The sequence below is a fragment of the Synchiropus splendidus genome, chromosome 13 (genome assembly GCF_027744825.2).
Source record: "Synchiropus splendidus isolate RoL2022-P1 chromosome 13, RoL_Sspl_1.0, whole genome shotgun sequence".
NCBI lineage: Eukaryota > Metazoa > Chordata > Actinopteri > Syngnathiformes > Callionymidae > Synchiropus > Synchiropus splendidus.
The window spans coordinates 11,610,038-11,625,380 of record NC_071346.1 but is presented as its reverse complement, the minus strand read 5'-3'; the positions used below and the strand labels follow the sequence as shown (position 1 = coordinate 11,625,380).

Below are 15,343 nucleotides of genomic sequence, written 5' to 3'. Positions count from 1 at the left end.
ATTGACTGGGTAGAGAAACTAGTGTTTCTCTGTCAGTGATGGATGAGTCATCTCTAGTCATTGAAACTGCTGCCGAATTTGAAAATTTTACGTCACTTTTTTTTCCAGGACTCATTTGCATTTTCATAAAAGCTTTCTAATATACGGTTCATCAAGATAAGTTGCTAATATCGCCCTCAGGTGGTGTTATCGCTGACTCATTTCAAATGACTGTAACTCCACAAAAGTCATTCCGATCTGGAAAATTCAAACACCGCCTGAAAGCAGAGATCACAAGTGTCCAGAGTTACTCAGGCTTCTGAATAAGTCTTGAGCGGTCAGTGTGATTCTCAAAACGAGAAAGCTGAGCTATCCAGTTTGTGTATTTGCAGTAATCTCACAATACGATACGCTTTTGGATACTATACTATGTATTATGATACAGTACATGCACCAATATATTTGCGATATCTGCTGAAGAGCCAAAGTCAAAAAGAAAATCATTTTATACAGAAAACTTCCAAACATTATGTGGATATAGGAAAAAAAAATGGTTTAATACCATGAGCTTAGTCCAGTCCAGTTAGACCTTCATTTCACAGTCCAACAGAGGTATGAAAGGAACTGAACAAAGCCGTCTCCATACTGTTGGACCAGGTTGTCTTACCCTAACCACCTCTTACGTTGGGCCCATGCTGACTGAAGACATTGGGCTGAATAGCATGGTGTTAGTTCCACCGCTGGCAAAGTGTTCTGTTCTTTGATAAGTCACGTTTTCACTTGCGAAATGCTCATGGGTGGCTAAGGCTCTGTCGTCTCGAGGAGCTATATGCAACGCTTTTTGTTGTTGCTATGGTGACACGTAGACCATGGGTCACGTTCACAGACATATAGGGGCTTAGTGAGGTAGCTGTCATTTTTGTTGACAGCACTGTTTACGTCATCAAAAAGATTTATTTCAGTTTCATTAAGAGCCGTTGAAGTAGAAGCACTTTTATTTTTTTAAATAGTTGAATTTCCCCGCTGTGGGACAAATAAAGGACATCAATTTGATTCATCAAACTCCCTGAAACATGACTGGACCCGGGATGCTTTTTGGATGGGCACAAATCTTTTGGACCTAACTTCCCTTCACAAGCAACTTTGACAAGGTAGGAACAACGCAATATCACCAACAGTCATGTGCTTGTATCAGGACTGTGTTAGCGTGAATCTCAAAGCCAAGCAAAAAGCAATGTTATTTCTGGAATTGGTTCAGGCCGAGTACACCAGCACTGTGCTGTAACACAGTCCAACTCACAGTAATGCCTGAAAAAGTAACTTGGAAAAAGAGATGCAAGCGCTCACTCATCCTACACTTTTGCAGCCAAAGAATCTGAATAAACACTGCTTCATAAATGTAGTCTTAAAAAGGAAAAGCAGCTTGGAACATGTTAAAAAGCAGGAGCTTATTTACAGCCGGTATCAGTGATGCCAATTACTCTTTATGTATGGCTTTCACTGTCTTCACCAAAAAGCAATGAACGCAACACCCCAGGCTGCTCATTAAAAATTGAGTAAAACATCACCTCTGAGGGTTAATACCGCCACTCAAGTGGGGAGAATACTCATAAGCCCAACTGAAAAAAAACCCCATTTCATTTATAAATCTTATGGAGAACATTTTAAGGGAAATGGGCTGTAAAAAGTCAATATTGGGCTCATTGACTTCTCCATCTCGTATGAACACGGCCGGGGGCAAAGACTTGCCGAGAAAGATGACGATTGTGTGGGGTTACTGTAAAATATATCGCATTGTTATTACTGCGATGGCTGACTTGTTTGGAGCTCAATACACCACGGCCGGCGCAAATATGTTGCGAGAAACTTTCTGCTGGAGTTATGATTGTAATAGAGATTTTCTTTCAAGAGAATAATGGTCCAATGAAACCAGGAATGTGTGCTTCAATAATCCAATCAATTTGTCCTGAAAGTCCTTCCTACTTCCTACAAAACATGATGTCAAGCTCATGGGCTGGAAAACTACACATTTTTTAATCTTTTTTTCCTTTGGTGTTCTTTCCTTCAACATTTTATGATCAATTTCCAATCTTACAAGAGCTTCAGACTTTTACAAGTTATTCTGAAATATTGAATTTGATGCTGCTGCATATTATAATTTTACTTTTGACCGCGAATATGGCTTGTCCCTTTTGTTTATTCGCTGATTTTAATTGAAAATCTTCAAATAAAATATACATTGTGTTAGTCATTTATATATATATATATATATATATATATAAAATGTAATGTCCATTTTTATTATGTTACCAACTATTTTGTTTTGTGTTTTTTTTTTTTATTGAAACACTTTAAAATGAAATATCATAAAGCAGAATAATGCACTTTTTTCCCCATCAAATAGCATCATTTAGCATGTTTCTATAATGTATAGCATGATCACAATTTAATTTGAAATTTATTTTCTGTCAAATTAATGGGTTACTTTTACCTTCAAGCTTTGTCTTTGTCTTGGATCACCCCGATCAGATAAAAGGAATGTGGGACCATAAGTATGGATGAAAGTCAAATCAGACATGGAGTGCATTTCTAGTACACAATGTTTTCCCTTGTGATTACAGTTTTTTTCCTGCAATGCTGTAAAAAAAGACTCCCAACCAGCTTGTGAACTCCCTCTATAAAAAGCTGCAAACCAATTGATGCAAACTTTAATGTGTAATGATCTGCAAACTGCTGGGTGGGCAAAGCAGGATCCATCCGAGGATGCAGTGAAAAGTGGATAGTTGCTTCATGACTGCACAGCTTTGCGATGTAACAATGGCGTAAAGAGTGTTGTTCAATCCGACACATAACTCATCAGTGGCATCATTTTTAGATGCTTCTCCGCTCCAGGGTTCCATGAAGAGAGTTGTCATTGAAGTAGCTTTATTTTCCAGCGGAAGAGGCAGACAATCTAGGCGAGGTGATGGAATGGTGGATAATGTACTGAGTAAGGTGGGAGTAGGGGAACTAGCTCGGACTAGCAGCTACTATGGCATAAGGGTGTTTAAACACCGCAATGGACAAGGAACAAATAGAAACTGTTAACCATACAGTTGACCTCCCCTCTCCTTAGCCGCACCTGGCTCAAGGCCTAATGTCGATCCCTGCGCTCGAAACTGTTATTACTCAATTCAAACTGACCTGTCCAAGTGATAACTTAACGTTCTTGGACCGCACGAGCTGGGACCGACGTGTTGACAGATGGAGTCATCATTTTTGGCTCGCGTGCCTTTGCTCCACTGAGGAGATAATTGGCTCTGGAAAAAAAAAAAATAGACTTGAAGGAATGAGCAGGAGAGCTGGGAAGAGAGGGAGGAAAAAAGCAGAAATCAGAGAACAAATCGTCATGGAAACAGGAAATTAGCGTGGGGAGGGGGTTGAAGAGGAAGTGATTGAGCGCAGAAGGAGACGAGGTAACCTCCTCGGCTGTCAGAGCAGTTTACTCTTGTTAGCACAGCTCAGCCTTTGATGGGTTTTTATCTCCAGCTGCACGTTTGACAGTGTGAGTGGAGGCCAAACACACACATGCACACTCACGGAGGCACTCTCCAGACACTGTAACTAATATTTTAAATCTTAAGCGCGCACCCAGCGGGAAAATAACTCAACAAGCAGCGTTCGGGTGGATGTTCTTAACCTTAAACCATAATACGAGATATTTTAAAAACGCGCTTTGTTGACTTCACCTTTCTGCCCTCTGTTTCCTTGGACTAAAAAAGTAAAATCCATGGCTGAGTCATGGGGGCAGCATTCCAAGTGAAGAGGCCCAAGCTTGCCACTGCCTAGAAACCCTGAGAAATCTCTCAGATGCGCTTGTAACATTTGACCAGAAAACTTTACATTTTAAAGCTATGATAGATTTTTGAGACAGAAATAGCACCATTTCTATTCACAGCAATAAAATACAATAGACATGGGTGTTAAATATCTATCACTGCTGCTCAGAATACACTTCAATATTTAATGATTCATACAATTATCCACACAGAGCAATGAACAGAGCTCACGGGAGGAGAAGAAGAGAGTACAGGCACTTGATAAATAGTAGTAGCAGTGATGAAATGCTTTTGTTCCAATGTAACTTTATACACATATAAATGGGTGCCGATTTTATTTCTATTGATTTATTGTCTTTATTGTCTGTTTCTCTATTTTTTTTTCTAAAAACCCTAGTTGATTCATACATTCTAGAAATAATTTCCAAAACAAAACCAAAAAATATGTCACGTATAAGTGAGTCAATTTTTCCGGCCCCTAATAATTAGATAAATATGCAAATTCTAATGATGACAATGGGACGGGCTTGTAAAAATTACCTAATAAAGTTCAGTGAAATTCCTTCATGAAGTTTTGAGTTTGCTAACAGACAGCTGCGCAATGCATTGTGGGAAGTCGGGGTGACCAGGATCGTGCAGTTCATCACCGAGGCTGCCATCCAAATCACGAAAGCCCTGAGAGGTGGGGGATCGGAACCAGACTCCAACCCACACCGCCTGTCTGAGACACTTGTTTGGCTCTGAAGTTTGTCAACAGCTTTGCTATACAAAGTTGAAAAAAAGTATTTATGAGGAAGAAAGGTTATGTTTCTGCCACCACATCATCCCCAGAGATTGTTAATAAAGTGCATTTTTATATTGTTTTCATAACACCCACAGTCAGACAGTGTTTATGACTGTGATGTCAATGTTGATCATAATTCTGGACTGCTCTGTGGTGTCTTTATTAAGATCCTATTGTCAAGTTCATCAGGATTGATCCACATTTTGGAAAATGAATCAGAAGAAATGAGTCAGTCGAGGTCTGGTTTCTGTTAAGCCAGTTTCTGTCATCAGTTTCAGCGTCACTTCTGCTTCACCTCGTCTGACTCTGACTCAGGAAACTACAAGTTGCCTACAGAAGTCGTCACTTGGCCATTAAATAAACCCTATTTTCCGGAATATTTCCTAGCGTTTCCACCCTGTCATCACCTAAACACAGCCAATAGCATGAGATCATAATGCAAGGTCAAAAGTACAGTGGTACCTCGTTTTTCGAACGTCCCGGACTTCGAACAAAAATCCAGAACTCGAACGCCCCCGAAAAAAGCTAGAAAAAACACAATTAGCTGACCCATGACACGCTTTGTTATTGTGTATAATGCAGCCTCTAGATGCAGACGTGTCCCGTTAGCTACATTTACGGACTGTTTTTTCTTCATATTGAGGTGTAAAACCTTTCCTGTCTCCACACTGGACCGTGGTAGAGTGTCACAGGGGAGGTGCTTGCTCTCACTCCAGGGTTTGATGTCCTGTTGTGGGCTGGAGCTGGGACAGGGATGAGGCGAGTCTGGGACAGAGCTAAGTTACTTGGTTTATGACTTTGTCACAGCCAAACTGCACAGAAGCGCACATTCAGAGCTGGACACGCACCGGGCACCTCTTCACTTCTGGAGAGATGTCACTCACTCGGCAACCCCTCCCACATGCAGCGGCCACACACATAGAGAAACAGCGCACCTGCAGCAGACACTCTACATTCACGCCTACAAAAGACTATTTTAAGGCTTGGAACTCATTATTTCTTTTTCCATTCATTGTAATGGGGAAAAATCGATTCGGATTTCGAACAAATCACTTCTCAAACGGCATTCTGGAACGGATTGTGGTCGAGAACCGAGGTACCACTGTATTGTGCATTCCAGAATTTCCAAGAAAGAGGGAGAATCCTCCCCACCGTGAGGACACAATCCAAGATGGCTTCCCTAAACATAAACATGAAGTAGAACATTGCATGACTTTGCTGATTTTCTAGTTGCAAAGAGAGTGTGAATTTATCAAGCGATATCTGGATGAGGCACACGTGAGAATAGCTTTAGTGGACATCACTATCTCCTTGTTACTATCGTCTCAGCTCCGGCTCCCCACTTGTGAGGTAACTGGAACACAGTCAGTCATGTTTGTGATTAAACATGGACAGCTTCAGGGTTCAGGCTGATGCTAGATGCTAATCCATTTAAGACTGAGCTCGCGCACACCTTGGCATGCAGCTTGTCAAGTCAAATTAAACTAAAAATTCATCATCAATGTTTAATATCACGCTACTGTTTATCACATTAACTCCCCAGTGAAAACTTGAGGGCACATTATGGGATCTCTGGGAGAGAAATCCGCGCAGCTCCGGTGCTATTGAACATATTTGTCATGAAAGCCGACAGGCCTAAGACCTGCATTACCTGCCTCGTCGCTCACCCGAGAATAAAAAATGCGACATGTAGCGCAGATTAGAGGGAAAAGAGAAACAGTTCTTGCCGTATTTTCCTTTTCACTCGCTTGCTCCCGCGTGGTTTAGCCAGAGGCTTTCTGTCGCTCCTCTGAGAGTTTGAGCCGCTGCCGCTTAAGCTGGCTCGAAGGTTCTCAAGACTTCATCGCGTTGACACAAATGTGTGAGTAAAATATTCAACATTAAAGAGAAGGCTTTTGCTTGAACTCAAAAGTGAGATTAAAGAGTTCAAATGAGGAAAACAAATGCTCAGTAAAATTGAATTAGCGCTTTCCGACCGGTGAGCTATTCTGAATTAATTAGCATTAGCTTTATAATGCTAATATCCTTGTTCAGCTAATAAGTGATATGAATGGAAATGCTTAAAAAAAGTGCCACTTTATTTGAAGGAAGGCCGTCCATTCAGTCTACGCAGGCAAGCTCCGTATATTCTACAGTGCAGTGGCAAAACAAAGAGCAGGACGAGGCAGTAGTCGGTTGCTGTCACTCACTGAGCGAGATTTACATTCCAGCATTTGCCTTGAGAAGTGGCTGCAAAATGGGAGACAGGCTGCATACGAAGGTCTCAGCGCCACAGACATTCCCTGTTTCAGCAGTTGGCAGTGTGGTGAAACTCCAGCAGGCTGAATTCTTAAGGGACAGAGTGATTGTGATGCTTTTAGGCTTTAATGCTTTCAAGGTATTTATAGATCTCTGAGGGACACTGAGTGCTCTTGCTTTTTCTCCGGCTTTCCTTTATTTTGCCATTGCAAAGTCCCATTTTGGTGTCATGTTCGGCCCTTTTAATCTAATTGTGACGCTACAAATCCACTTTGTCTGGGTCAGGGGTGGAGTTTTGAGGCAGTCACATGACCCGAGTGGACCCTCCATAAGGACCGGACCGGGAAACCTCCGTAGGCATTCATACACAACGGTCGCTAGTGTGTTATGATTAGCTCTGTCAAATGACTCAAATGTTTTATTTGGTTGAATCTAATGTTCGTGTGTATTTATTTCAGTTTATCATGATGACATATTAATTGATTTTAATCTCATACACGGGATTAAAAAGAACTAAGAAAGAACTTTCATGTGTTTGTTAAACTCATGTTGACAAATCTCTTTTTAAGAACAAACGCTTTATTGCCGTTTTATTTCTTCTGTTTCAATTGGTGGCATTTACTAAGAGAAACTATGGTTTTATTTAGGGCTGACAACAGATTAAAATTTCTAATCCCAATTCATCCCGCTAAAGATGTGTTTACTTGCCATTATTGGCAAATTTATCTCACATTTTGCACATGTTCTTATTGTAACTTAAAGGACTTAATGAACACAAGAGTGGCTAATAATGCTTGCTAGAGGTTTCATGAAACAGTGTCCAGATTTTCAGAGGCCACCAGATGGCGCTGTCTGCTGTAAAATGTTTGAGCTTGAACAATTATTTCAAATGAAACCTCACATCATTTCTAAACCAAGGGAGCCAACACACTCTGCTGCAAGATGGAGGCGACAAGTAAAAATGTAATTTTTTAAATCTGCAGTTTGTATCACGAAACCTGGACTGTTTATTGAGCTTCTTGTAGAGTCACTACTGAAGTTGAAGACAGCAAACATCGTCCAACTCTATCCGTGTTCGGATTGACCAAGTAATGCTGATAAATTTATATTTATGTATTTATATGAGATGAATTACAGTTTCTATTAAATGTTTTCAATTTATTTATGAATTTAAAATGTAAAAAGTCTAGCATGAACACACACACACACACATATATATATGTATTTATATATGAAGGTCATTGATGCGTGAATGAGGCATGGAGCAGAGAATATTTACACAAACACAAGAGTTCACACTTGTCTGTGACAATCCACTGTCATTTTATTGTTAACACTTAACAACATAATGATGCAGGTCCATTTATAACCCAGTTGACATGTGTCAAAAGGCGCTTTTTTTGGGGAACAGAAGGTTGTTAGGAAGTGCTGTTGAAAATGCGATAATTGGACAGGTGGTCAGAGGAGTGCCACAAAAATAGCCAAATTATGTTTAGGAACTCCCCTCCTGTCGGTAGGATAGCTGAAGCTGTGGCGGCATTTGTCTCTTTACTTTTGAGATGAAGGTTTGAATGACTAATACTAAGGCATGTTTTTTCAATGACACCACTCTCTGGTTATTATTTTCTTATGGTTTTGTTTGTCTGCATCTGGACTGGCTTGTTGTCATTGTCCAATAACTGTTTTTATGTAGCAATAATGAGCAAAGTCTCCTTGAAACGTAACAGCGCAGTGTTTGAAGATTTAAAAGCCTTGATGCAAAAACTCCCTCATACTTTCTTCACTACTTTTGATCCATCATGAAAAGACATTATTGTAAGAACTTTTAATTAGAGCTTGCCTCAAATATATGAATTTGAATGTTTACTGTGGCGTCATTTGATGTTTACACATTGTTTCTGGAGCAATATGGATCAATAATGCATGTTTCCCACCTGGCACATGGGAAAAGAAAATAAATAATATAATATAATATATATTATATATATCATTTGTATTGCACACTTCATTGCACACTTCATTTATTTTATACATATAAATAGTTTCTAATGTTATATTTTTCTCCCCAAATTTTCCCATATTTTACAATTATTTCTATATATTTATTTTAATGAAATGGATTAAAATGGTTTCTTTTTATTTAACATAAATATTGGCTTGATCCCAGCTGTTTGGGGTGGGAGATGAGGCATGGGGTTAGGCAATAACCAGTCATTCACAATTCTGTTACCCATCAACCTCTGCGTTTTTGGCCTGTGAGAGGAAACAGGAGTGTCTGGAGCATTTGCTCCACACCCACAGTTGCCTCAATCTGGAACCAGCAGCTCCTGCTAATTCTCCCTCCGTGTTGGTGAATATACAGACAATAAATATGAGACTGATTTGTGCGTTCGCAGAAACACGCTTTTTTCAAAAATATTTGCTCGACTTGTTGAATCCCAAGAAAGGATTTATCCTCTTACGCCCACCTGAATTCAGAATTTAGGATGCACCCACGAAAGCATGCTGAGTCACTTGCCGTCCATCTTCCTCCCTCATTGTCTTACTTCTCTACGATACTTTGTATTGTTTAAAATCCATCTCAGCAATCCTCTGTGTCTCCTCCCTCCAGTGCACCCCCATCCTTGGACACGGATTCGTGTTGGACAAGTACAAGTGCCAGTGCAAGATGGGGTTTTATCATCCCAGCCGCGTGGCGCTCAACGGCTTCAAAAGTAGGTTACGAAATCCCTTTGTGATGTGAAAACAGACTGAAAAAAGGCTGGATAAAAGGCTGCCTTTTACTTTTGATTGAAATTCGGGAGATGCCTTTCAGTCGCTGCTCTTGAAACTTCCAGGAGCTGTTGTCAAAGAAACTGGTTAGACATGGTGCGTCAGCTTTGTTTCCATGGAGAGCCCAAGTGGAAGATACAAGTGATTCATTCATTGGTGCCTGCGTCACGTCGCACACTAATGAACGTCCACTTGATCCTTTCCTCTCACATGACTCTTTTATGATGTTTATCTTCATTTTAAAAACTGTCTTTGCATCAAACCTGTCAATATTTAATGACATTTTGTGCTATTTTTAAATGAATTCTTTCACTTCCTCTATGAACTGGATAGACTTTCCCACCCTGGCTGGAAGTACGTTATTGATTCCGAACTGAGTCCTGTGCTGGGATTTCTACCTTGGTAATGGAGATAATGATACAACTGTGTCTGTTCCTGATGCATCGACAAAGCAAACACGTTGATCTGGAGCTTAAGTTTAATCCGGCCTGTTGAGCGCCTGTGAACCGACTCCTCTGTTCGAGCCCATGCTGACCCAACATCACAGGAATGGACTGTACTGCAGCCCCATTGATCCTGCTGTTGGGCGTTCTAGTCAGCATTAACTTAATGCTAAAGTTATTGATAAAAAGATCACATGCAATAATCCGAAATAACCGTGAGAATACAGCCACTTTGAAACAAGCAAATATCTTAATTCTTTACTTGAGCACTTTACACTGTGAAACCAGAAATGGTTTCTGTTCAACTTAAAAACTTCAGTGAATTATTTCAAATATTATTCACTTTTTCTCCTACATTTCCTCCTTTATACCATTAAATATTGTCATTTTAATATAATTTTACATTAGTTTTTTCTAATTTATGTTCTTTAGTTTGACGATTTAGTGTTAAGTTCTTCTGGAAAATAAATAATTTGGTGTGAATTCAGCAGTTTCTCTCAGCACAGAAGTTGAGATTTTTTTATTTGCAGCCAAGACAGTGTCCAAGTGATTTTCTTCTGATCGTTCCAAGTGACAAAGTGAACACTGTCTCTCTGTTTTATTGTCCCCCGTCTTCATCTTTTTCTCATCTGCTTAATTAAAACACTGTAATTATCACCATGAACGTTTCTAATGGATTAGTCTTGTACACTTCCTTCTGATGGATATTCCCTGTGAGGGAAATGTCATTGTTATTTTCCAATTAATCACACTTTAAACAGTCAGTCAGCTCTGTTTGCTGAGGCGCGAGCGGAGCGGAATAATTTGCGGTTGAATTCTCGCCCTCAGGTAAAGATCTGGGTTCCGGCAGAGATGATGGTTCAGACGTGTCCAACAAGTGTCTGCCGTGTCGGGAAGGGTGCCCCTACTGTCGGGACAACACGCCATGTCTCATCCAGGAGGACGGCGCTCTGAGGCTGACGGTGGCCTCAATGCAGGGTCTCTGCATGCTGCTGAACCTGGCTGGCATGGTGGTGGTCTACCACTGCAGGAGGAACAAGGTGAGTTGAGCTGAAGAGTATCACTGCTGATACTATTTGGAACGGTTATCTTCCTGTTTTGCTTTTTTGTTTTTCAAAATTTCATATTATAAAATTTCCCATTATAAAGTTTTTTTGTTGTGTTTATTTAACATTTTATATTGCATTCGTGTTTTTTTTTCCACATAAATAGTTATTGTTAGTTTTTGTATTTTCACATAAATTATATTTTTGAGTTTTATTTCTTTTAAAGAAATAATTTGCAATTAATTTACTCATAACATTTCTATGATCATATTTTATTATCTTATAACTTTTTTTATTATAGAAATTATTTTTTATTATAGTTGTAAAGTATTAAAACATTTAGTTTAATTGTGTCTGTCAATTTGTATTTCTAAAAAGGACACGTTTGCATTCATTACGGCACATTTATTATTATTGTTATTATTATTATTATTAATACTTTTATTGACTTCAGTGTATTTGAATTCTTTTAAAACTGAAACGTAATCTATTTGGATGAAATATTAGGTTTTAAAAAGTGTGCTCAAAATAAATTAAAAGTATGAGTTACCTAATTTAATGTATGTCATGTATATTATTTATGATGTGAGTGGAAGCGTTTTAATGTATTTTACAATGTTTTTATTCTCAGCAGTCTTCTTTTTCGTCATGTAAGCTGTACACGCCGCTTCTTATTTTTATATTTTGTGATATATTATTTTTCTTATGCAGCATGGCACCATTAACAGATGTTGTGTAGATGGATTCGTGAAGAAACATTAACAAAGTGAATTTTGCAAAGTTAATGAAAATGGTTTGTTTCCCCATCATGATGCAATGAAAGACCTCCTGTTGTTCCATTGTGTCCAAATACTACGCACCACAATCTGCTCCGTCACTTCTTAGATGCAGATGGCTTCTGACAAAATTTGGGATGCATCGAGTAATTGTTCTCATCAACCTTCTCGGCTTCATTTAGTTTTATTGCTTCATAAAAGCTGGTGATCATATGAGAGTACATTAATGGACTAAATTCTTAAGTTACTTTTCTTTCTCTGAAGTGGACTTCTTTAGCATCTTCAATACTGACATGTCAACACATTAAGGGAAAGTAGATTTAACAATACAAAACTGACAGGTGTCTCCTGTGTGTTGCAGAGCATCCGCACATCAGGTCTCATGCTGCTGGAAACCATCCTATTTGGAGCTTTACTGCTTCACTTTCCGGTAGGTTTTCTTGCCCACTTAAATCCATCTATTGATTCAGGACCAGGCCTGGTTAATTTCACCTGTTTTATGGGGTGTTTTACACCAACCCAGCATGTCTGATTTGCCCATACTTTCTGTGGAGACAGTTCTTGTTGTTAGTGTTGCTCCTTTTCAAGAACGTAATTCCGACTTTTTGTGTGGACCTAAATCCTGCAGTTCCGAGAACCTTTTAAACTGCTACTCCTGAGCATGGTCTTTCCCCTGGAACTGTCCTCATCTGACCCCTGCCATTGGTTTTATGGTCGCTTGATTTAAACTGGTGTAGCTCATGCTAGTCTTTTCTTTGCAATGTTAGTATTTTGCATTTTCTGTATTATAGTCACTGGGTAATTCGCAGAAGCAGATTCACGCTTCGACTCGCCCCACTGCCGACAAGCTCTAAAATACTGAAGCGAATTAATACTGTTTATTGTATTGTTAGTCAGCCACTCTCTACAGAAACATAATCCTGAGAAGTTTCTGTTCAGAGGATAGTTCACATCTTGTCACGCTTCTCTCATCTGAGCGTTCGCTGGTTTCGGGTGACCACAACAACTTCCTCTGCCTCTAAAGTCGTGTTACAAAAAAATAAGTCAATGTCCTGCCGGCTCTAAAGCAAGTGGAAAGTCAACATGGCGGCAGAATTGTCGCCATTCTTCTACTGTCAATGTAAACTGTCACCTTCTCTGTTTTCCCTACAGTATGATGTGTAAGTTGCCATAAAATCCCGGCTTTGACCTGCGACATAGCAGTTGGCGTTGACCTGATTTTTCAGCTTCAACGTTTAATACGACAAATGTCCTTTGAAATGTGTCCTCGAAATGGACTGAAATAACGCCAATGTCCTATTGTAACGCGACTTTACCGCTAAGTCAGTTGCTTTTGTTGCATAAACTCTTCCTGAACAGGGTCAAAATAGTGTTCCCATGGTGCTGAAATGGTTGATATCACCCCACATCACCGCGTCCATGTGTGCACCACGATCTGACTCACTTGGACCTGGCATAAACATTCTGACAAGTCTGACGTCCCGATAAACTGTGATCTACTTCCACTAGATTATTGTTTAATTTGTAAATTATTAACTTAAAAAAATTAAATTCCACAAATGAGTGGAATAAAAACGTTTGGAAAGGCACCGACTTTTAACCGTTGCAGTGTATTACGGAACCAGTGTTATTTCCAGTAGGCATTGGTTCTACGAATGAAATGAACCTTCATCATCTAAATTGGGTTTATATGCAGGAAGTTAAAATGTATGTTTATACAAAAACTAGGGTTGGGATTCGATTAAAAAAATATCTAGTTAATTCCAGAATTTGTGATGAATTAGTCCCACCACTAATAAAAGCATATATTTGTTTCTTTATGTTTTGTTGAAAAAAATGAGGAAAAAATAATTTAAAAAGAACATTTCAATTGTAAATGTTCAGTTGCAGTTGAATGCTTCAGCAGTGTTCACAGGCCAGTCGGCACAGTTGGACCTAACAGTTGGTGATGGTGAACAGAATGAGGGTGTCTCTTTGTGTGTGTTCTTTAGCCAGCTTCTTACTAGTCTGCATGTGCGAGCGCCTCAGTGTGGGAGGGTGCCATTGTGTGTATTTGCACTTGTGCACGAGGCACACAATGCACCTGGAGTGCGGCGTCGGAATCCCTTCTTTAGCCAGCAAACAGATGGAAGAAAACTGAGAGCCCCGTAGCCGGAGATCTGATGTAGCTGGGGGACTCGCTTCCCTCAAACAGTTCGCAGTCTGCCAAGAGAAAACTCTTTACTGTGCTATTTTAAACCGCAGGAGAAAGGAGAGATTGAGAGGATGAAAGTTGGGTTCTGGTGTGCGACCCTCTTTTTTCGTTCAGACCAAACAAGCGGCCCTTTTGGCGCAGAGGGGTGCTGTCGCCACCAACTTCATTTTCGTGAAGGATTTGATTTTGCTCCATCCGCCTACGTTGCTCGCCATTCACCCCAAGGGTAACTCCCACTCCAGAAATAGCTTCTCCAAATATCCCCACATCCACACACGCGCGTGGATTCACTCCAGAGTCTCATCCTTCCTCAAGGTTTCCCCTCATCTACGCTCCAATCTAAAATAATGTTTACTTGTTTGGGCTCTTTCTCACCTTTTTTGCCCGTTTCTCCTTGCTGCCACTGCTTCCTCCGCTGAAGCCTGATGCAGCTGCTCTGTTCTGCTGCTCAATGCATTTTTAAACAGTCCATCAAGTTCTAGCACAACTTGTTTTAAAAATACATCCTGCTGATTAATTGATGGTGAGGATGCATGGTAGGTTGGATGCAAACCAGAGACTGGTCTCTCCTGCTGGGGTCTATGATGTGGCTTCATTGTGCGATTGCTTGTTACTGTGTTGTATCCACGCAGTGAAAGGGCGTCTCCGTCCATGTTTTGACTTGCGTATAATGTGTTGTGGGAAGTGCTTATTGAGGATGATAGCGTGCCAATGTGTGGGTTGCACTCAAGTTATGCTCTGCTCCTTGTTATAATGAGTGTTGTCGTTACATGCTAACTACTCGGGAGTTGCACTGATGCTGGTCGGCAGACTTGAAGGAAATAATATCACACTTAAATCACTGCTCCATGAGCACATTCCTCAGGAAAAGTATCACTGCCACTATAGTATAATAGTGTATAGTATAATTTCTAAATAAAAAAAAATATATTCACTGTTAAACTAGTTCTTAAAAATACCATTAACATTAATAACATTTGTTTAATTAATATAAATATAAAAGTAATTACTATAAATATAATCGAAAACAATGTGAATATGTGGGCACAATGTTCTAAATGAAATGCATTTTAATCTATTTTTCATTTATATGAACAAATATGAGTTCAGTTCAGTTAAGCGGAATTTAATTCTAATGTGTTGAATTCAGTTTTACTTTAAGTTGGGCTACTTTAAAAGCATCTCAGGATAGTTAAATGTTACATGTTAATTACACAAGTGGAATAACTTATTTATAAAAATATTTATAATTTCCCGCTTTTTTGTCCACTTCAGACCACCGTAGATGTACCT

General features: G+C 39.6%; 1 protein-coding gene across 1 annotated transcript in view; it reads left to right on the top strand.

Moving 5' to 3' along the window:
- LOC128769409 (probable G-protein coupled receptor 158) overlaps positions 1–15,343 on the top strand; it is a 38,429-nt gene that overhangs the window by 6,478 nt on the left and 16,608 nt on the right. The window contains exons 3-5 of the mRNA XM_053883100.1: positions 9,431–9,533; positions 10,863–11,074; positions 12,218–12,286. Of these exons, the coding sequence (XP_053739075.1) occupies positions 9,431–9,533; positions 10,863–11,074; positions 12,218–12,286 (384 nt within the window). The remainder of the gene's footprint in view (positions 1–9,430; positions 9,534–10,862; positions 11,075–12,217; positions 12,287–15,343) is intronic.